This window comes from Amblyraja radiata, chromosome 15 (genome assembly GCF_010909765.2).
Source record: "Amblyraja radiata isolate CabotCenter1 chromosome 15, sAmbRad1.1.pri, whole genome shotgun sequence".
Lineage (NCBI taxonomy): Eukaryota > Metazoa > Chordata > Chondrichthyes > Rajiformes > Rajidae > Amblyraja > Amblyraja radiata.
The window spans coordinates 34326665-34351052 of record NC_045970.1 but is presented as its reverse complement, the minus strand read 5'-3'; the positions used below and the strand labels follow the sequence as shown (position 1 = coordinate 34351052).

Here is a 24388-nt window from a genome sequence, read left to right as displayed (position 1 = left end):
TATATTGAAAATAGCTGCGGTCCCAGCACCGAGCCTTGTGGTACCCCACTAGTCACTGCCTGCCATTCTGAAAGGGACCAGCTAATCCCTACTCTTTGTTTCCTGTCTGCCAACCAATTTTCTATCCATGTCAGCACTCTAGCCCCAATACCATGTGCCCTAATTTTGCCCACTATTCTCCTATGTGGACCTTTTCAAATGCTTTCTGAAAGTCTAGGTACACTACATCCACTGGCTCTCCCTTATCCATTTTCCTAGTTACGTTCTTAAAAAATTCCAGAAGATTAGTCAAGCATGATTTCCCCTTCGTATATCCATGCTGACTCAGACCGATCCTGTTACTGCTATCCAAATGTGCGGCTATTTCGTCTTTTATAATTGACTCCAGCATCTTCCCCACCACCGATGTCAGGCTACCTTGTCTATAATTCCCTGTTTTCTCTCTCCCGTTTTCTTAAAAAGTGGGATAACATTAGCTCCCCTCCAATCCACAGGAACTGATCCTGAGTCTATAGAACATTGGAAAATTATCACCAATGCAGCCACGATTTCTAGAACCACTTCCTTATGTACCCTGGGATGCAGACCATCAGGCCCTGGGGATTTATCAGCCTTCTGTCCCATCAGTCTATTCAGCCAGAGAGTTGTGAATTTGTGGAATTCGCTGCCACGGAAGGCAGCGGAGGCCAATTCACTGGATGTTTTCAAGAGCGAGTTAGATATATCTCTTAGGGCTAACGGAATCAAGAGATAAGGGGAGAAGGTAGGAACGGAGTTCTGATTCTGGATGATCAGCCATGATCATATTGAACGGCGGTGCTGGCTCGGAGGGCTGAATGGCCTACTCCTGCACCCATTTTCTATGTTTCTATGTTTCTAAAGGCAGGATAAGATGAAGGTGGACCCATGGACCCAGTATACGCCACCCGCAAACACGGGAATATGGACCAAAGTTTCATAATCCAATTTACAACTTTAGTTTTGTTTAATGTATTGCCACTGTTGCCAAGTTACAGTGAACAGCTTTTTGTTGCGTGCTAACCAGTCAGCAGAAATAAATGATTACAATCGAACCGTCCACAGTGTACAGGTACACGATAGAGGGAATAATGTTTAGTGCAAGACAAAATCCTGTATAGTCTGATTAACGATAGTCCGAGGGCCTCCAATGAGGTAGATAGTAGCTTAGGACCGCTCTCTATTTGGTGATAGGATGGGTCATACCTGATAACAGCTGGGAAGAAAGTGTCCCTGAAAGTGTCCCTTGACTGATGGGAGAGGGGAGAAGAGGGAGTGACCGGAATGAGACTGGGCCTTGATTATGCTGGTGGCCTTGCTGAGGCAGCATGAAATGTACAGAAGATGGAGTCAATGGGAAGGGAGGTTGGTTTGCGTGATGGTCTGGGCTGCGTCCACAGTTCTCTGCGATTTCATGCAGTTTCGACTCAATGCTGAAGTGTGATAGGTGAACTCAGGGCACTAGGACCCTGTCGATGCGCTGACAACATAAAGGGGGTTATTCAAGACTAATAATAATAACAGCAGCCATTTATAGACCTTGCACACATTGAACGGCAGCATAAATAATCAGAGCTCTGGGTATGTTTGCATTAATCGATTGGTGTTGTTTTGAGGGTTACAGCGAAATCTGAGCCATTATCGGCTCTTCTGAAAGTCGCATTTAACTTATGTTCAGACTTCCCCAAAGTCATTAAACATCGGGAAAATCCTTGAAAATCTCTTAAAGCCTTTGTTGGAGATCAGTGTAATCTCGGGAGGCTTTAGCCAGTGTGCAGCTGAAGTATCCAATTTCTGTCACGTGCCACTCTCGCTCCAGGGAGTTTTTGAGAAGCATCTCCACGCAGCAGCTTAATCCACAGCCATGTCAGAGCACAGATCTCACAACAAAGTGACTTTGTTAATCGAATCAAAGAAAGCAGCCGAAGAGCAGCCATCCATTTCTTCCTTTGAACAAGCTGCATTCTCGCTAATCCTGACAAGCCGAGAGGACGCCGGAGATAAAATGGAAGGAGAAATGCTGTGAAATATCTGAGAGGAAAATGAACCATATGCAGCTTTAAAGCCTGCAAAGGAAGGCAAAGCAGGGATTAGACCCTTCATCAGCTCTCCCCCAGAATCTGCTCAACTTCCAAGCACAAACTCCAAAGGCGAGCAGAGATATGTGCTGTGGCAATTACATGAACTCTGAACCTTAAAGTTTAGTTTAGTTCAGAGATACAGCATGGAAACAGGCCCTTCAGCCCTCCGAGCCCACGCCGACCTGTGATCCTTGCACACTAATGCTAGTCCTACACATGCGAGGGAAAATTTATAATTTTACCAAAGTCAATTAACTTACAGACCTGTACGTCTTTGTAGTGTGGGGGGAACTGGAGCACCTGGAAAAAACCCACGCAGGTCATAGGGAGAACGTACAAACTATGTACAGACAACACCCGTAGTCAGGATGGAACCGGGGTCTCTGGCGCTGTCTAAATTTGTCGCATGCCACATGTTACACTAATGCAAACTGATATTAAACATAGTAAAAGGATGGGAAGGACAGTATGTGACGAAACCTGGTGACTGAATCGCTCAATTTTGGAGAGATATATGCCAAATGTGGTAAAGTGGGGCTAGCGTAGATGGGGCATGGGCAGGTTGGGCCGAAGGGCAGTTTCTACGCTGTACGGCTCCATGACTCTATTTCACCAGGACACGACACAGTCACGATCTGGTTGAAACTTACTGCGGCCAGGTTAAGAACATTGAATAGCCTGAAGAAAGGACCCCGACCTGAAACCTCACCTATCCATGTTCTCCAGAGATGCTGCCTGACCCGCTGAGTTACTCCAGCACTTTGTGTCTTTTCCAATCTGGTTAGAGCCAATTCCTTGGATATCTAACGTCAACCTCTGTGTTTTCACTCTTTCTCCATCTTGCTGGAGTGCCATTACACTGGAGGCAGCTCTCTCTACACTTATCATTCCCCTCACCCTTCCTCCACCCGTGACTGGGCTTCCGACCCCTCATGCTACCCTATCTTCTGTCCTTTCCAAATTTAAACTGAGGCCTGTTAGTGTGAAGGACCAAGTAGTCTTCATGATCTACAGATGACTTTTCGTGAGCAGTAAATGCTCAGCATGGACATGTCTTTTGTATAGAGAAAAACTGCAGATGCTGGTATATACAGAAGATAGACATGGTGCTGGAGTAACCAGTGATTCAGGCAGTATCTTTGCAATAAAGGATGGATGACGTTTTGGGTCGGAACCCTTCTTCAGACCATCCCGAATCATCACCCATCCTTTTCTCCAGAGGTACTGCCTGACCCGCTGAGTTACACCAGCACTTCATGTCTATCTTCAGTGAGTCTGAAGGACTCGGATAGGTTTAGAAAGATAAGGGTCAAATGCAGGCAGGTGGGACTAGTGTAGATGGGACATGTTGGTCGGTGTGGGCAAGTTGGGCTGGAGGCCCTGTTTCCACACTGTGTGACTCTATGGCTCTGTGACATTGTTACTGCTATAAAATTAAATCAGTCTTGAACTCAAGGGTACCCATTAAAGTGTTCAACTCCTTACATTTTTAAACCTTTTCAAACTAGCTTTCAGGTATTCAGAGATCCAATTAAACCTTGTAAACTCTGGTGTTTTAATGATCATAAATATCTAAGACGGCATTCTGAAGACAGGAGTACTCAGAGATCAGCTCTCCTCATCCATGCATTGTCAATGGGTGGATTTGTTAATACTTAATGAAAGCCATTCCCCAAATCCATCAACGTCAAAGATTCTGCATCCTACATAATTTGATAACAAATAGAAATGTCTACATTACAGAACTCACAGAAAACTTACAGCACAGAAGGAGGCCATTTGGCCCCACTGAAGCTATGCTGGCCTAATTCAAATACAATTCTACTACAATTCCCCAACACTGGATAAAAGACTATGCATAAAGCCCCTGTCCCACGATGCCAGTTTACCAAAGAGCTCTCCCGAGTTTAAATAAAAATCAAACTCGTGGTAAGTATGTAGAATGTACGTAGCGGGTACCTCGGAGCTCGTGGATGTCTCGTAGCGCCTTGTAACGCTAATGGCTGGTACTTGGGAAACGCGGTAACTCGTGAAGTTTTTTCAACGGTGTGAAAAATTTCCAAGAGTAAAAAAATACTCAAGATGAAGTACCGCGAATTAGATTTTTTTTAAACTCGGGAGAGCTCTTGGGTAAACTCGCCTCGTGGGACAGGCGCTTTACCCTATGTATTCCTCTCTCCATCCAAGACTGCAAGAAATTGTAGAGAATTGTGGGCGCAGCCCAGACCATCACACAAACCGACCTCCCTTCCATTGACTCCATCTAAACTTCATGCTGCCTTGGCAGGGCCACCAGCATAAGCAGTCCTGAGCTACCATCTACCTCAATGAAAACCCTCGGATCAGTCTTTACTGGACATAACATTGCACTAAACGTTATTCCCTTCATCATGTATCTGTACACAGTGGACAGCTCGTTTGTAATGTATTGTCTGGTTTGCACACAACAAAAAGCAGTTTGCTGTACCTCGGTACATGTGACAATAAACTAAACTAAACTATACTAAACATCTTTCTAAGATCACCCCTCATCCTCCTGCACTCCAAGGAATAAAGTCCTAGCCTGCTCAGCCTCTCCCTATAGCTCAGGCACTCGTGTCCTGGCAACATCTTTGTAAATCTTCTCTGCACCCTTTCCAGCTTAACAGACATCAACAACAACAACATCTTAGGTTTGGCTTGGGTATTGAGGTGGTTATTTGTCCCATCAAATGTATGTTCCTTGACCGACTGTGGACCGACTGCCTTACTCACCACCCTGAGTCAAGTAAATCCCACAGCAGACTTTCTCACACACATATCACCTCGCCAGCCATGATTTATTTACACTTGGCCAGTTGTCTCGTCTCTCCTGGACAACCTCGTGGTCCCGGCACCTTGAGGAACTGTCTAGTTTTGCTCAACATTCAATCAGTTTTCTCTGACATGCGGATGGCGCTGAACTGCCTGCGCTTATTTCACACACGGCCCTTAAACAGCTGTCAGGGAAGTTAATGTCAGGTTCCTGAGGCAGAGCTTATAGGACACTCATCCGCACCAAATACCATCATTATACAAAGCTCTGTTTGATTTGCAGTCAAGCCACTTGTCATCAAGCACCTCCGCAATAAATCACAGCATCAGACAGTAACCTGGAGCAGCAAGTAGCTCCTATTGATAAAAATCAATAGTTAACTGGTCTGGAGATAGATTTGCACTTTCATAAAAGCCTACAATTAGCCATCTAAATGCCAGATCATTCTACGTAGAATTTTAAGCAGCGATATAAACTTTAAGCAAAAACTAAGGGCCAGAGGAAGGATAACCCCGCACTAATAGGGTCAACAGGGAATTCAGGAAGAGCTCTTCCATTCCAGAGAGCAGTCACGATGGAAGTAGTGGTCATTGTAGCACAGAAATATTGAAGGAAATGTTGGAAAATCGTGAAGGAGACTGGAATCAAAGTGTGTTACGATCGGATTAAATGAAAACATTACATGTAGGACAGTGGTGACATTGTGAGCTGAAGGGTCTGTTCCTGTGCTGTACTGATCTATGCTCTATGTTATGTCTCAAGATCACTCTGCCAATGTCTCCTCTGTTGTATCATTGCATGGGTGGGTCACACCAGGGGTGGCACACTGACTAGTTTTGCAATAATCAAGCTTCCATTGCATCATTATTTTCACCTTGGTCCACTGCTTGGGATCTTGTATTAATTTAACTTTGCCTCAAATAACCTATTGTTTCCTCCTTAAAAATGGCTGCCCCTTCTCCTCTGACAGAAGAATTTGCCGTCAGTTCTTCCTGTCCGCCTTTCATCTGACACAAAGCACCTTAGTTTAGTTCAGTTCAGTGATGCTGTGTGAAAACAGTCCCTACAGCCCATCGAGTCCACGCCAACCACCAATCACCCCTACACTAGTTATATCCTACACACTAGGGAACATTTTTAGAAGCCAATTAACCTAGAAACCAGGGTCAAGGAAAGAGCATTCACGTCACGGCCCTGTTTTCACCAATCGTTCCACCACCATGTACAAGAAGCACAAGACAGACACCATTGTATGCAGACGCTGAGAAGTGTGTTCAGCTCTGGCTGAAAACTTCTAATCTTGTGTGTGGACTCGATAAGAAGAAGAAGAACAACAACAACCTAGAAACCTGCTTGTCTTTGGAATGTGAGAGGAAACTGGAGCACCCAGAGAAAACCCAGGCGGTCACAGGGAGAACGTAAAAACTTTGTATGGACAGCACTCGAAGTCAGGGTCAAATCCATATCTCTGGTGCTGTGAGGCAGTCTCTGGAGCTGTAAGATGCCCAACCATCTACTACTCAAACCCCACCCCCCTTACCTTTATCCGCCTATCACTTGTGTAGGAAGGAACTGCAGATGCTGGTTTACACCGAAGATAAACACAAACGTGCTGGAGTAAGCCAGCAGGTCAGGCAGCATCTCTGGACAAAAGGAAAATGTGATATTTTAGGTCAGAACTATTCTTCAGACTCTGCCTAGCCCCCACTTTTTTCCCCCCTTTTCCAACTTTTTCCCCCTAGTACAATCAGTCTGAAGAAGAGTCTCTTACCTGAAATTTCACCTATCCATGTTCTCCAGAGATGTTGCCTGACCCGCTGAGTTACTCCAGCACTTTGTGTCTTTTTGCAAAACCGGCATCTGAAGTTGCTTGGCCACACTACCTGTTTGATGTTCCTACAAAGGACTAGAATTGCCTAAACCCACTTGACAACCCGTCTGAAGAAGGGTCTCGACCCGAAACGTCACCCATTCCTTCTCTCCGGAGATGCTGCCTGACCCGCTGAGTTACTCCAGCTTTTTGTGTCTATCTTCGGTTTAAACCAGCATCTGCAGCTCCTCGTTATACTTGACAAATCAGCCTGAGATTTGCAGCCTGCCACTCCTGGTTTAAAATGTACTTGTCCTGCAAGTGAAATACTAATGTTTACGCTTCTTGTTGGACTCAAGTCAAAGTATTCCAATAGCCCAAAATAAAAAAAACAAGTCAAGAAACTGACAACATAAGATGAGTTTTATAAAATTTATTGGAATAGTTATCTATAAGGACTTCAGGCAGCTTGGCTTTTAGCCAAGATATCAAACGTACTTGTGAAGAGAAGATTAGTAAAACACGCATCACACTGCAGTTTAAAAGCACGGGAAATTCACTGTTTATTTGATAATGTCAAGATGGAGCAAAACTGAGTGTAGGAGCACATTTAAATACATAATCTCTCGATGACATGTAAACTATCCTTCATGTCAGTGCAGTTGAAACATGCTGGTTCCCTTGACTTTTTGTTTTATCCTGTAAGTTTGAAAGCTTTTGTTGGTAGTTTCGTTGTTGGCAAGATTGGTGTGATCTCATTCAGGCACTGTGTGCTTTCAAAACAATGCTTCACAGTCATGGAGTCTCAGAGTCACACAGCGTGGAAACAGGCCCTTAGGCCTAACTTGCTCACATCGACTATCATGCCCCATCTCTACACGTCTCATCTGCCTGCGCTTGGCCCATTATTCGCTAACTTATCCTATCCATGTACCTGTCCAAATGTTTTTTAAATGTTGTAATAGACATTCTATTACAATATTCCATTGGCCCCAATAAAAAAATGTTCTGCATATTTGAATGGATGCTTTGGTTCACCAATTTAATGTAAACTAGTGGCAGCATTATCAGCCAATGGCTTGTAGGCAGGGCAGTAAGCTCTGTGTTTTTTAGGAAATCTGTTTGATCTCTGGGCAGAATGGTGGCGCAGCGGTGGAGTTGCTGCCTCACAGCGCCAGAGACCCAGGTTCGATCCTGACTATGGGTGCTGTCTGTACGGATTTTGTACGTTCTCCCTGTGACAGCGTGGGTTTTCTGGTTTCCTCCACAATACAAAGATGTGCAAGTTTGTAGGTTAATTGGGTTCAATAAATTGCCCCTCGTGCATAGGATGTGAAAGTGGGATAACTAGAGTGAACGGATGATCGATGGTCAGTGCAGAGTCAGTGGGCCGAAGGGCCTGTTTCCACGCTGCATCCCTAAACTCTAACCTTTAATGATGTCCCCAGTGGTGACTGATGGTGGTACATCTGATGCAGCTAATGGATCTGCTGGCTCACAGTTGCAGTGATCTCCGATGCTGCCTGTGTGGAGTTTGCACGTTCTCCCTATGATCGTGTGGATTTCCTCCGATAATGCTGGTTTCTTCCCACATCCCAAATATATGTGCAGGCTGGGTGTTTAATTGGCCACTGATATGTTGGGCAACACAGTGTGGCAGCGGGTAGAACTGATGCCTCAAATCGCCAGAGAACCGGTATTGATCATGACCTCGTGTGCTGTCTGTACGGAGTTTGCACGTTCTCCCTGTGACCGTGTGGGTGTTCTCCGGATGCTCCGGTTTACTCCCACATCCCAAAGATGTGCAGGTTTGTAGGTTAATTCACTTTCTGCAAATTGCCCCTTATGTGCAGGGAGTGGATGAGAATGTGGGATAACATAGAACTAGCATGAATGGGTGATCGATGGTCGGCATGGTCTCCGTGGGCCGAAGGGCCGGTTTCCATGCTCTGTCTCTAAACTAAGCCAATTTGCCTTTAGTGTGAAGGTAAGTAATGAGTTGATGGGAATGCAGGCAGGATAAAATGGATCAACATGGAATCAATGTAACAATGGGTGCTTGAAGGGCAGAACAGACTCGGTGGTCTGAATGGCCTGTTTCAATGTTGTCAATTAATTAATGACTATGATGGCTCAACAGGTTCAAATGGTATTTATAGAGTTGCGTTCATACTGCAGAGCCATTTCACATGAGAACAGTGAAATACAATTTGACAGCCCATCTCCATATTAGGGCAGGTGAAAATGAGACAAACTTCACAGAACATCTTTAGACTAAGGATACAGCCTGGAAACAGGACCTTCGGTCCACCTAGTCCACACCGACCAGTAATCACCCGTACACTAACACTTTGTGTCCTTTTCCCACCGAGTTACTCCAGCACTTTGTGTCCTGTTGTGTAAACCAGCAACTGCAGTTCTTTGTTTAAACTAGAGGGCATACGTTTGAGGTGAACGTATTGAGGAATGATTTAAAAGTGATCTGAGGGGTAACCTATTCACACTGAGGGCAGTGTGTGTATGGTACCAGCTGCCAGATGGAGTGGCAGTGGCAAGTACAATTATGATATGTAAAAGACACTTAGATAGCTACATGGATAGGAAAGGTTTGGTGGGATATGAGCCTGGTGTAGGCGAGTGAGACTAGCTCTGATAAGCAACTTGGTCGGCATGGACGCCATAGGTTCACAATGTCATAGAGCATGGAAACAAGCCCTTCAGCCCAACTTACCCATGCCAACCAAGTTGGGCCAAAGGGCCTGTTTCCGTGCTGTATAGGTGATTATGCTATGACATTTTTTTCCCATTTCAAACTTAAAGCAATTATTAACCTATTTAGGAACCAATATAGGTTAACCAACACAAGGGCTATTGAATGAACTGGATTTATTGCGAGTTAGTGTGTGGGCAGCCATGTTCTGATTAAGCTGAAGTTTACACAGAACAAGAAAAGGTTGGCCAGAAGTATGTTGGGACAGTCTTAATCAATCCTAGATCATAGTAATCCTTCCTCCAAAAATCAGAGCAGATGCCTTACTACACTTCTGACGTAGCTGATTGATTTAACACCCACACATAACTCCACAAAGTGAATCTTTATACCAATGCTATTAATAAGAGTTCTTCCTAATTTCAAAATCTTTTTGAGGAATCAATGGGAATTGGATTATTTTTTTTATTCAAACATATGCACAGCATTAATGTACAGGTGTGAATTTTCAACCAAAATTTTTTTAAAAATCAAGAAAACTCCATGGCAGATTTTCCAATTTGATATTCCACTGAAAAAAACCCACCATGTTTGGTGAAGCATCAGAATGTTAGAGCTTTTGGTTGCACACTCTATAGATACTTTAGACTTTAGAGATACAGCGCGGAAACAGGCCCTTCCGCATACGGAGTCTGCACTGACCAGCGATCACCATGTACACCAACACTATCCTGCACACTAGGGACAAATTACAATTTACAGAAGCCAATTAACTAACAGACTTGTACATCTTTGGTGTGCGGGAGGAAACCGGAGCACCCGGGGAAACATACCTGGTCATAGGGAGAACTAACAAACCCCACACAGAGAACAACCGCAGTCGGGATCGAACCCGGGTCTTTGGCGCTGTATGGCAGCAACTCTACTGCTGCACCACCGTGCCGCCCAAACCTGGAAACTGGAAGGAAATTCCATCTGCCAATTGTCCGGCCAACTTGCCACCTGATCTATTCCTTGTTGTCAATATTGTTGGATTTTAGAAGAGTACGCTGGCACCGCATGTGTCAATGCTGCCTGCAGTGCCAAACATATATTTGAACGCGTTATTCCAAGAATAGGAGTGAGTAAACTGAACTTTGGTTGTAATTAAACAAGCAACTTATTCTAAAAACGCGTAAATCAAGCATGCATAAAACATGCTTGGAAAGGTGTTAACATAAATGTCAAATGTTTCTTGCTCTATATACCTTTCTTTTTCTCTCTCCTCCCTCATGCAATAGTGATTTTGGATATGAGCGTCATTCTGATGGCAGATGCTTACCAGCCTTCTGGTATAACCCATCCTTCGTGACTAAGGAATGTAGTATGGGACAAAGCTACCTCAACAGTACAGGGTGAGTAGGCTGGCCTGGCTCAATTCCTATGCTGATGTTTTAGTTTTAGAGATGTAATGCAGAAACTGGCCGTTTGGCCCACCGAGTCCGTGCTGACCAGCGATCCCCATAAACTAGTACTATCCTACATATTAGGGACAATTTACAATCTTTACCAAAGCCAATGAACCTACAAACCCACATGCCGTTGGAGTGTGGGAGGAAAATGGAGCACCCGGAGAAAATCTACTCCGCCACAGCGAGAACGTACAAACTGCGTAATAATAATAATATAATAATATTATAATAATTTGTTTATAGGGACAGTGCATATTAATGAACATTTGCATGTAAATATGCGAGATTGTAGCCAATCAGTAGCTAATTTCCGTCTCTAGTCCCAGGCAAAGGTAGGTGAAGTGTCTTGCCCAAGGACACAACGACAGTACACACTCCAAGCAGGATTCGAACCGGCCACCTTCAGGTTGCCAGCCGAACACTTAGCCCATTGTGCCATCTGTAGTCAGGATAGAACCTGGGTCTCTGGCGATGCAAGGCAGCAACTCTACCATTGCGTCACCGTGCCGCCCCCTAACCTGGAGGAACTCGTGCTTGTTCATAGATGGTTAAATCACTTAAAATCAGCATGTTTGTCTTCATTGAGATCATGGCGAATCCATTCCAATCCTCAAGTCCAGGGAAGAATGAACATGACTCAATAGTCCAGTGTTAGTTCAGGGCTTTAAAAAGTACAATAGGAGGATTGACTTGAATCTTATTTATAGGATCTAAGAATTGTTTCTAGGACTCGTTATCGAAGCCCATCACCAACGCCCTGGAGAAGACAAAGATGAGCCAGCGACGGTCACGGTGGTGCATCAGCGGTCACGGTGGCGCAGCGGTAAAGTTGCTGCATTACAGCGTATGCAGCGCCGGAGACCCGGGTTCGATCCCGACTAATGGTGCTGTCTGTACGGAATTTGTACGTTCTCCCTATGACCTGCATGGGTTTTCTCTTAGATCTTCGGTTTCCTCCCACACTCCAAAGACGTGCAGGTTTGTAGGCTAGTTGGCTTGGTAAAAAAAAGGTAAAAATTGTCCCTAGTGGGTGTAGGATAGTGTTAATGTGCGGGGATCGCTGGTCGGCGCGGACCCGGTGGGCCAAAGGGCCTGTTTCCGCACTATATCTCTAGAAAGTGTTTGACAATTTGATGTATCTGGTTTGCTTGGGCCCATCAGATTCAACCACTTTCCCATACGTTTGGAGTCACATATTTGTAAAACCAATTACATTTACACCCTCATGGGAGTTTAGTAATGAATGTTTTTTTAGCAATCTAGTTACCATCATCGATTTTATCTTTTAATTCCAGATTTATGTAGTCAACTGGCTTTAAATTAATTTGCCATGCACAAGAATTTGAAAGACACAGTGTGGAAACAGGCCCTTCAGCCCACCGGATCCACTCTGAACATTGATCACCCATTCATACTAGTTTCACGTTACTCCACCCCCTACAATTTTACAGAGGCCAAATTAACGTGCAAACCTGCATGTCTTTTTTTTGATGTGGGAGGAAAGCGGAGCACCCAGAGAAAACACATGTGGTCACAGGGAGAATGTGTAAACTCCACACAGACAGCTCCGGAGATCGGGTTCAAACCTGGGTCTGGCGCTGTGAGGCAGCGGTTCCACCGGCTGCGCCACTGTGCCTCCCCTCCTCCCTACTGGCCAAATTTTGCCACTGAGTCGCCATGTTTTCGGCGCCACTTGTACCCTTCAAAGTTGCTAAAAATGTTTGTCTTATTTTGTCCAGTTTGCCTGTATGGGCTTAGATACTCCACCACATTGTTTATTGCTGAAGTGGTAACGTTCCTGCATTTGAATAATAGCTGGAAAATGCTCTGCAAACAATTCAGAAACAGTAAGAACTGTGCTATAAAGTAATGTAAACCAAACCCTTTACTCAGCTTGATGCATTTGCTGAAATTGTACTCATTAGCTCCGTGAGTGGGACCAAAAGAGGCAGTGCAATAAAATGAGTCACACCAAGGTATCGGACATATACAGTGAATATCACTCACTAAACATAGACAACAGAAAACTGAGCAAAGGCAGATTGTTTCCACTCTCAGTAAATTGCTATAATTTAAAAAATAACAAACACATCTCACACAGAAAACAAATAGATTTTAGCTCTTTATTTATAAAGGCAGGAGCGTTTTGATCATTATTAGTAATTTAAAATGTCTTGAGCCGCAAGTCATCAAGACAGGGAACATTTAGATAATCGCACTTTAATCCCCATCACTGGGGCCTACCTTTTACCAATGGTAATCTAAGGACGTCAAGTCATTGATGCTACTCCCGAATGGCTGAAGTAGTCTTTCCCTTCGATGAAAATTTCCTCTCTGTCATCTTCTCTTTTCGGACTTCGTAAGAAACAGGCAGGTTTTCAAATGCCATAGTGGAGAGTAATTGGTTTAGGGCTAGCATTTGTTCCCACATTTCCCACATTCAAACCACTCCCAGGTTTGTGGAGTGCATCCGACTTATTGTTTAAGGCCATGTGCCAACCTTGTAGAATTGGCAACAATCCCAAACTTCCACCAGGAATTCAGCAACATTCCCAGCAGTTCCAATCATTGCCATGCATTATAACTGCAACTTCCTGCAAATTAAGTCATCTGGATTTCCATGTCACTCTCCATGGACTTCTGGTGTGCACTCAGCCTTTACACAGGAGGGGCAAGAGGCCATTTAGTCCTTATTGTCCATGTGGTTGTATATGCTCCAGATATTTGCCTGAAGAAGGGTCTCGAGTCGAAATGCCACTTATCAATGTCTCCAGAGATGCTGCCTGACCTGCTAAGTTACTCCAGCTCTATGGTTCCATTTGCCCAAACCCAAACCCACTTTGTCCAACCATTTCATATAATTCTCATTCCTTTCCTCTTAATTATGTATGTAGCTTCTTCCTGCTGCCCGAGTTGGAAGTCAAGAGACAGAAATTCACTGCTCTTCCCATTCCCATACCGACTCTTCCGTCCTTTGCCTCCTCCATTTGGGGCGGCACAGTCACGCACCAGTAGATTTGCTGCCTTCCTTGGTACAGCACCAGAGACCCGGGTTTGATTCTGACTACGGGTGCTGTCTGCATGGAGTTTTGTACATTCTCCTCATGACCGTGTGGGTTTTCTCCGGGTGCTCCGGTTTCATCCCACATTCCAAAGACGTGCAGGTTTGTAGGTTAATTGGCTTCTGTAAATTGTCCCTTGTGTGTAGGATAGAACTAATATGTGGGTGACCGTTGGTCGGCGTGGACTCGGGGGGCCTGAATTCCTGTTTCCACGCTGTGTCTCTAAACTAAACCAAACTTAACTAAACATTGCCAGTGAGGCAACACGCGAACTTGAGAATGCTATGTACAGTCGGCAGCCATATTGGGCATTTAATATCGGAGTGTAAAGACAAGTATTTTACTTCAGGCTCAGTTTAGTTTAATTTATAGTCACGTGTCCTGAGGTACAGTGACAAGCTTTTGTTCCGTGTTATCCAGTCACTTGAATGACAATACATGATTACAATAGACAATACATGATTACAGTACTCCTACGCTCCTCCATTGCAGATGTAAGATTTATGTTCCATTTTGATTGTTATTCAGCCAACCCATCATCACAAGGTGACAAACTGTGTCGTGGCAGTAACAGGACTCTCATTCTGGCATTGCATTTTAATTGTGTGCAGGTACCGAAAGGTTGGTGCCAATAACTGCACTGGTGGTGTCAGAGACCAATACACAGCCCAGCGGCATCCGTGCTCCAGCCGAGCTCCCCGTGGCCTGCACCTCATCACCAGCGATGGACGGCTGGCCACTGTGTCTGGGCAGAACGTCACCTTCATCGCCCATCTAGAAGAGGTGAGCCATTCCGTGCGAATACAGCCCGATCGCAGTGCGTGTTTTCAGTCAAGCACCCGATGGAATAATCAAGGAACTGCAGATACTGATGCAAAAGGATGCAAAGTGCTGGAGTAACTCAGCAGGTCAGCCAGCATCTCTGGGCAATAAATTCTGATTCACTGAGTCACTCCAGCATTTTGTGCCTTTGTTTGTTGACTGGCATCTGCAGTTCCTTGAGTCCCCTCTTGAGAGGTGAACTTGCCCTTACATTTCCGATTAAGGACAGCAATCCCATTCAGGTTAATGGGACTGTGCTACATCTGATGGGCAGGATGTGAAGTGCAGAAGATTGTGTCCCTGGATTTGATGTTAACTCCAGCAGCTGCACAGGAGGCCAGGAATTAATGATTCAATGATTCAATGAGACGTTGGTCACATGGACCTCGGTACAGTGAAATGCTTCGTTTTGCACAAGTTACAAATGTTTACCGAATATTCCTTCCACTGCCTGTATTCCTTCCACCGCGAGCAAGTCCTCAGTCCGCGGCGGCAAGAAGGCCCTTCTTGCCGGGACACTCTGACCTAACTCTTTCCTGAGTTCTACTGTTTCTTGCCTGCCCTCTGCAAAATCTCTGGCTAAAACCCAATGCATTCCTACCCAATGCACAGCTGGAGGTGAGTACAGAAGTAGAAAGGATTGAGATCAAAAGAGGATTTGAGCACAAGGATGTGGTACCTTTCCATACATCCTGTGTCCCTTTCCCCTAACTCTCAGTCTGAAGATGGGTCTCAACACGAAACGTCGCCTATTCCTTTACTCTAGAGATGCTGCCTGACCCGCTGAGATGCCCCAGCATTTTGTGTCTATCTTGTGTGGATTCTAAATCAGTGGTATTCCTCCACCTTGTACCAACGCAGGTAAACCCACATGGGGGTGAAAGGCAAATGGTGCTTGGTACGCATTGGACGTCAAGACAAGAGACAAGAGCCATTTATTGTCACATACACCAATTGGTACAATGAAATTTGTGGTCACCATGCAGCCATACAAATTAAAAAAAGAACACAGAACACATTAAAAATTGAACAGTGGATATTTTGGGTGAACTGAAGTTAAGGGACAATGGGATGTGTTCCAAGGGATTATTGAAATAACCAAGAGTGGAAATAATTAAAACAATGATGATGTTTTTTAAATCTAATTGTGCCTTCAGAAAAACCACCTTAACAAGCAAAGTGGGACATATTCCGCCCCTCGTTGAGTAACTCGGATGTTCAGATATTTCTTAAACATTTTGATCAAGAAAACAAATTTGAAGAGAACATCTCCTCAATCTCAGTGAGCAGACAGAGGCAGCAGGCAATTTTAAAAGAAGGCATGGTCCACATTTAGAATGCACCTTTTACAACATGTTTTTCAATTAGATTAAATGGAAGAGAATATGTGCAGAGAAAGCCTCCATTCACAACAACCCAGGAGCAAACTCTCTTGTGTAGTTTAGTCTACAGACACAGCAGGGGAGCAGATCCTTCAGCCCACCAAGTCCAGGCCGACTATCGATCACCAAAACACAATAGTTCTATGTAATCCCATTTTCGCATCCATTCCCTTCATACCAGGGGCAATTTACAAAGACAATTAACCTAGAAACCTGCTCATTTTGTTTTAATTAGTCTAATTTAGTTTTAGTCTAGAAATATAACGCAGAAATAAGCCCTTTGGCCACGACCTACAAACCCGTACGTCTTTGGAGTGTGGGAGGAAACCGGAGCACCTGGAGAAAGCCCACGCAGTCTGGTGCCGTAAGGCAGCAACTCTACTGCTGCGCCACCTTGCTGCCCAGCATCTTCAGCATGTTGGTGGAAACTGGAGCACACAGAGGAAACCAACGCAGTCACAGGGAGGACATGCAAATTCCACATAGACACACCCAAGGGCAGGATCGAACCTGGGTCTCTGGCGCTGTGTCAGCAGCTCCACCAGCTGCACCACTGTGCCCCTCCCCCCTCCCTTCCTGGAATGTAAAAGTGAGTCAAAGAGTCATTAGACATGGTGAGATGCAGCATGGAAGAAAGACCAACCACTGACCATCAATCACTAATGCTATAATTTTCTATTTTCCTGACATTCCAATCAACCAACCCTCCCTAATTCTATCACTCACCAACACATTAGACTTGATTTACTTTGGCATTTTAACCTCGAGTTGTGCTGGAAAATTAATTGGAATAATATCAACTGCTTCAGAAATTCTGCTAGCCCGACACCACCACAGTCCTGGGGTTACAGGATTATCAGAGTCTCACCGTAATGTCTGGGATGTGGGAGGAAACCGAAAGCTATGAAGGATACCCATGTAGTCAGGGGGTAGAGCGTGCAAACTCCACACCAGTAGCACCGGAGGTCGGGATTGAACCTCTGTCACTGCCGCTGTGAGGCAGCAGCTGTGCCACACCGCAACCTTCTCCAGTGTCGTTTAGAAATGCAGCTCAGGAACCGGCTCTTCCGCCCACCGAGTCTGTGCCAGCCAGCAATCATCCTGTCCACTAGCACTATCCCATGCCCTACACACTAGGGACAATTTACAATTGTTACCAAAGCAAATTGACCGACAAACCTGCGCATATTTGGAGTGTAGGAGGAAACCATGTGCTACAGTACTATTTACATTTAGTGTAGAGAGTAGTCAGGGCTCCAGTTTAGCTACTCGTAAACTTTCCATTACTTCCCCTTCCGTCAAGCTGCACTGAAGTGTCAGTCTAGACTTTAGTAGACATGAATACTGGAGTGAGACTTGAACTCACAACCTCTGACTCTGAAATGCGAGTGCTTCCAACAGACACACCTCATGGCTTGACCCTATCTCCAACCACTGTCTCCCCATCACCCAAGTGGCTGTTCTGTCATCTACCATTATCCCCTCTCCCTCATCAACGTCAGTGTCGTTTTCCACTTTGGACATCTTGCCCCCACTCTCCCACATGTCCAAGAGCTACAGAGAGTGAACGAAAGGAAGCCCTTAACGGGTAGACTCATTCAGAGTGATTAACCAAACAGAACAGTGAGCAACGTAATAACTGAGTCCCCTGGTGCACAGCATGCCAATTCATTAAAGGAACTGGAGTGGAGATTATGATTGATGCGTTGACAGGAAGAGACAGTGGGTATGCTGCCTTCTGCTTATTAAGAGAGCGCACCTCTGAGTTGAATATTTTATTGGTATGTGGCCAGTTCAATGTTCCTTTGTTTGTGTTAATATTTGAGCCGACATAACCGTGCCCCTCTCCCTTCTTTCCCTAAATAACCCTCTCCCCCCATGCCCCACCTATTTCTCCCCTCCCCCTCCCCTTCCACCTACATTCCTTCCTCTAGCATCACAATTGGCAACTCTTCTATCTTTCTGTCTTTTCATTTGGACTTTTTTTTTTACAAATATCTGCCTATCAAAAAACTCTCCTCACCTCTATCAATCTATTACGTACCAGGCTTTGTCCTGCCCCTCCTTGCTTTCCATTTTTCTCCCCCACCCCACCCCACAATCAGTTTGAAGAAGGGTCTCGACCCAAAACATCATCTATCCGTGTTCTCCAGAGATGTTGCCTGATCCTCTGAGTTACTCCAGCCCCTTTGTGACTCATTGAGTCAATTAATGTCTGATTGAAAGTCTGGGTGATGTACCTGGGGACATGGATATGTCTGCCCAAGTGTCTTTTAATTGCTGTTATTTTATCTGCCTCATCTACCTCCCCTGCAGCTCATTCCAGATACCTATAGCTCACAGAGTGAAAATGTTGCCCCTCAGGCTCTTATTAAATCTTTCCCCTCTCACCTTAAACCTACATCCTCTGGTTCTTGATTCCCCTCCCCCAGGTAAAAGAATCTGAGAATTCATCCTATCCATCCCCCTCATGAACCCTAATGCTGGAACCGTAACACAAATGCAACGTTCAAATTCATTCACACACACACATTGAGTAGACTCCTCATGTGCAAACGTGTGCACACACAGGTAGTCACACTTAAATAGTCTTGTACATGGGGCACCGTGGGACAAAGCCACCGTGCCAACCCCAACAGAAGTGGGGGAATACCACCCCCAAATGCACTGCGGTGGTTCAAACAGATGGTTCACCATCACCTTCTCACGCACTCTTCGGGATAGGGAATAAATTCTGGTTTTGCCAGCCATGCCTATATTCCAGGGGACGGAATATTGCAGAATGTGGTTTTCAGGCAGACAACCAAAGTAGTAGATTGTAAATGGTGCCTTAAAGAGAAGTGGAGGAGCTAGGAGGTTCGGGGCTTTGCAAGACATGCATTGTGGGCAGTTTTGGGCTCCCATATCTGAGGATATATGTGCTGGCATTGGAGAGGAGGTTTACGAGAATGGCCCCAGGCATGACTGGGTTAACATATGATGAGCGTTTGAAGGCCCTGGGCCTGTACTTGCTGGTGTTTAGAAGGATGAGGGGGTGCCTCATTGAAACTTACCAAATAGTGAATCGCCCGGATAGAGTGGATGTGGAGAGGATGTTTCCACTAGTGGGAGAGGGCACAGACTCAGAATGAAAGGATGTACCTTTGGAAAGGAGATGAGGAAGAATTCCTTTAGCCAGAGGGTGGTGAATCTGTGGGATTCATTGCCACAGACGGCTGTGGAGGCAAGTCATTGGGTATTTTTAAAACAAAGATTGACAGATTCTTGATTAATAAGGATGTCAAAGGTTCTGGGGATAAGGCAGGAGAATGGGGTTGAGAGGGAATGATAGATTAGCCATGATTGTATGGCAGAGTAGACTCAATGGACTGAATTCTTCTATAACTTATGAGCCTATAACTAAACATTATGCAGTTTTATGGTATCATCTGCATGCCAAGGTCTGTTACATTCTCCGTACACTATGAGTTATTATGTAAAATACTGGTGCTCCTGGAGGCTGTTGTATTCTATTTTGTAGGTTCAATGTTGCTCACAGCGTGTAGTGATAGACGACAGGAATCTACAATTAGATTTTGCAGCAGGAGCTGAAATACTATTATGATTCCAAGCAACAGCGTTAAGGGTTTTATGCAATTTCATTCTGCAGGAGGAAATGCATCAGTCACAAATCTAATCGTAGCAGTCTTTCTTCTGCATCTGAAGATTGTGTGTTCTAGTCCTGCATCAAAGATCTGAAGTTAAAATATACACTGGTGCTTCAGTGCGATACTAAAGGTGTGCTGCACTACCAGAGTGCAGTCATTCACTTTCAAGTACAATTTGTACTTTCATGTGGTGAATCTGTGGAATTCATTGCCACAGACGGCTGTGGAAGTCTTTGGATATTTTCAAGGCGGAGATTGATAGATTCTTGATTAGTACGGGTGTCAGAGGTTATGGGGAGAATTCAGCAGCAGAATGGGGTTGAGAGGGAGAGATAAATCATGATTGAAAGGCAGATGGGACGAATGGCCTAATTCTGCTCCTAGAATTTACGAACATGAAGTGTGTAGGAAGGAATTGCAGATGCTGGTTTATACTGAAGATAGGCACAAAATGCTGGAGTAACTCAGCGGGGGAGGCAGCATTTTTGGAGAGAAAGAATAGGTGACGTTTTGGGTCAGAACCCTTCTTCAGATTGAAAGTAGAGATAGTGGGGGGTTGTGGGAGGGGGAGGTGGAAATAAACGGGAGGCAAGAAAAGGCCGGAACAAATCAGAGCCGGCAACAGATGACCTCAGGAAGGGTGGAGCCCATAATGGCCCATTGTTGGTTGGGGAAAGTGTGATAACAAGAGGGATACTGCGATGTGAACAGTGGAACTGGTAGGATGACTAGTGTGGGGGAGGAGGGAAAGAGGGGAGGGTATGCAGATTATTAGAAATCAGGGTCGAATGGCCTAATTCTGCTTCTGTGCCTTATGATCTTATGAGACAATATTTCCAAGAATGCTGTTTGCGAAGAAAGGTGAAAGTCAAAGTGAGAATGTGTTCTGAGAATTCACGTTGACTAAAGAAATGACGAAAAATTTGTTAGAATGTATCATCTTTTGCAACCTCAGCATTTATTCTAATTTTAAAATTACTTCATATCAGTTGTTATTTCTGTCCTATGGGCTTAATTTGCAATAATTGCCCAGATTTACTCCAACTAGATAGATGTAGGTATAAAGATTTGTATTAGTATGTGCCCCGCAATCTTTGAGACATGCTGCAAATTAATTTTAGCCTACTCAATTTGAGGAGCCACAATTATCTCCCTCGTGATTAAACATTTACTCCGCTTCTTCAGAAGGCATTTGGACTGATACATGGATATTAAAAAACATTTGGACAGGTAGGAAAGGTTTGGAGGGAGATGGGCCAAATGTGGGCAGGTGGGACTAGTGTAGATGGGGCATCTTGGTTGACACAGGCAAGTTGGGCCGAAGGGCCTGTTTCCGTGCTGTATGACTCCATGAGAAGGCCAAGTATAAACAGTCCTGTTTTTATGTTCTTTTTCCGCTTTTGTTTGTGTTTCTTGATTCCCCTTTTCTGGGACGGCACGGTGGTGCAGTGGTAGATTTCTTGCCTTTACAGCGCCAGAGACCCGGGTTTGATCCTGACTATGGGTGCTGTCTGTACGGAGTTTGTACATTCACCCCGTGATCTCCATGGGTTTTCTCCGGGAGCTCTGATTTTCACCCGCATTCCGAAGATGTACAGGTTTGTAGGCTAATTGGCTTGGTAAAGTTGTAAAGTGTCCCTAGCGTGTGCGGACGTGGCGCTGACGGACGAGAGGCCGAAGCAAAGAAGTCGAAGCCAAAGAATCGAATGGAAGCGAGTCCGAAATGCCAATAAACGCGAAAGAGTCCGAAGACGAAACGCCTACTGACCGAAAGGATGGGACGCCTAAATGGAAACTAACCGAAAGGGCGGGACCACAAAAAGCCAACGAACCGAAAAGCTGTGTGGCCTAAAAGCAAACTTACCAAATGGCCACTCTGTCGAAACGGCAACTGCCCGAAAGGCGGCGTCGCCTACAGGCCGACAAACCGACTGCCGCTCAACAGAAACGTCCAATAATGGACATGACGTTGCCGGGGGGCTGATTTGTCAGCGAATGATCCAGACCCCCGCGTCCACCACATCACTGTTCCACCCGCCCCGCAGCCCGCGGAGGGCGGCCGTGGGAGAGTGGGGGCTGTCCCGAGCGATGCGCATCTTCGGCCGCTTTCAACTTGGTGCTTGGGTAGAGATTTCCCAGCCATCTATGGCTTGTGTGGGAAAATGAACCCCACGCTCCCATCTCCCTCTTCTCTCTCCCCTCTTCTCTCTCTCCCCCTCTCTCTCCCTTCTCTCTCTCCCTTCTCTCTCCCCTCTTCTCTCTCCTCCTCTCTCTTCCCCTCCTCCCTCCCCCCCTCTCTCTCCCTTCTCTCTCCCTCCTCTCTCTCCCTTCTCTCTCTCCCTCCTCTCTCTCCCTTCTCTCTCCCTCCTCTCTCTCCCCTTCTCTCCCCCTTCTCTCTCTCCTCCGTCTCCGAAAAATTGGCCACATGATAATAAAGAAAAAGCGCTTCCAATTCTTAGATATTAATTTGTTTTTAATGGGGCCATTTGCACGTCCACACTTACTCTGGTGCTTTGGAAATGTTCCAAAGCATCCCGCAGTCACTGACCGCGATGCACCACCATCGGACCCCAACCTCCACACCAGGGTGATTCCCCCCCCTCCGACCCCCGGACTTTGACACCCACACCGGGTGATTCACCCCGGCCGTGGGGAGAGACGTTTTATTTATTACCGTCTCGGTGCTTGCGGAATGCACCCAAGTACCCACGCACAAAACAGGCAGCATCTCTGGAGAGAAAGAATGGGTGGCGTTTCGTGCCGAGACCATTCTTCAGAGTGCGTCTGAAAGGTCTGGACTCGAAACGCCACCCATTCCTTCTCTCCCGAGATGTTGCCCGGTGAGGCTGTTGTCACACAGTGACCCATCCGGTCAGGCTGCTGTCACACAGTGACCCATCCGGTCAGGCTGCTGTCACACAGTGACCCAGCCGGTGAGACTGCCTCCACACAGTGGCAGAGCCGGTGAGACCGCGGTCACACAGTGACCTAGCCGGCGAGGCTGCTGTCACACAGCGACTCAGCCGGTGAGACTGCTGTCACACAGTGACCCAGCCGGTGGGACAATGTTCATGCCTTCACAGTCATGTGATGGACGCGGGGGTCTGGACCAATCGCTTACAATTCCCGCCCCCCGGCAACGTCATGTCCGTTATTGGACGTTTCTGTTGAGCGGCAGGCGGTCCTTTGGCCTGTAGGCGACGCCGCCTTTCGGGTAGGTGGCGTTTCGACAGAGCAGCCATTCGGTAAGTTTGCTTTTAGGCCACGCAGCTTTTCGGTTTGTTGGCTTTTAGGCGTCCCACCCTTTTGGTTAGTTTGCATTTAGGCGTCCCATCCTTTCGGTTAGTAGGCGTTTCGTCTTCAGACTCTTTCGGTTTATTGCCGTTTCGGCCTCATTTCCATTGGGTTCTTTGGCTTCAACTTCTTTGCTTCGGCTTCTTGGCTGTCGGCGCCACGTCCGGGTACCGCCCCTAGTGTGCTACTGTACGGGGATCGCTGGTAGGCACAGACTCGATGGGCCGAAGGGTCTGTTTCCATGCCTTATCTCTAAACTAAACTAAACTAAGATAATTCTATCTCCTCCACAAACTCACTGTTTCAAAGCCTTTAAAAAGAATTTACTTTCATTGCCAGTTTTATGACCAAATTGTCAGCATTATGGATCCATACAGCAGGCAGATGAGTTCAGAGCCACATCAGCCCCATCAACTTATTATCTAATTCACGAGCAGGCTGCCATCTACCTCTGGAGACTGCCCAGCTTATGTTTAATGGTGGGAAAGGGAACAAGACATGGACTTGAAAAGAATGATTGTTGCAGGCTCTGCAGTACGAGGGGGAGTGGGACCGATTACAGAACATTTCCAAAGCACCAGAGCAAGCGTGGACGTGCAAATCGCCCCATTAAAAACAAATTAATATCTAAGAATTGGAAGCGCTTTTTCTTTATTATCATGTGGCCAATTTCTTCCCTGCCTTCTCAATGAAGCCACCGCAGTGATGGATGTTGAGAGATCAGATGCCAGCACACCTCGCAGATGTAGCTTTGCAACTAATGGCATTAGCGACAATTATTACTTTTAGCAAAAAAACAAACTGCTGGAGGAACTCAGCAGGATAGGCAGCAAATGGACAAGCGACGTTTTGGGTTCGGACCCTTCATCAGCCGAATTCACTGCGTCACCCATTCCTTCTCTCCAGAGATGCTGACTGGCCCGCTAAGTTACTCCAGCTTTTTCTTTCTATCTTTCATTCACTGTACAGTTGGTGCCTGGTCTGCTGAGCCTCCAGCTGCTTGTTTTATGCTCGTGCTTCCAGCAATTATTATTTTTAATTATTTTGTAATATCAGCCTTTCTCACCCATCTCTAGTGCCCTGAGCTGAGCAATATTGTTATTTCAGCGAACACGCCTCCAGTAATTCTATCCTACACACTAGGGACAATTAGCCTACAATTCTGCACGTCTTTGGTGTGTGGGAGAAAACCGGAGCACCTGGAGAACACCCACGTGGCACAGGGAGAACGTACAAACTCAGTACAGACAGCACCCGTAGTCAGGATCAAACCCGGGTCTCTGGCACTGCAAAGCAGCAACTCTAATGATGCGCTGC

General features: G+C 45.7%; 1 protein-coding gene across 5 annotated transcripts in view; it reads left to right on the top strand.

Annotated features, from left to right (window-relative positions):
• LOC116981189 (VPS10 domain-containing receptor SorCS1-like) overlaps positions 1 to 24388 on the top strand; it is a 720890-nt gene that overhangs the window by 628972 nt on the left and 67530 nt on the right. For all 5 annotated transcript variants that reach the window (XM_033034012.1, XM_033034011.1, XM_033034009.1 and 2 more), the window contains exons 17-18: positions 10694 to 10807; positions 14538 to 14709. In XM_033034012.1, coding sequence (XP_032889903.1) covers positions 10694 to 10807; positions 14538 to 14709 — 286 coding nt within the window. The remainder of the gene's footprint in view (positions 1 to 10693; positions 10808 to 14537; positions 14710 to 24388) is intronic.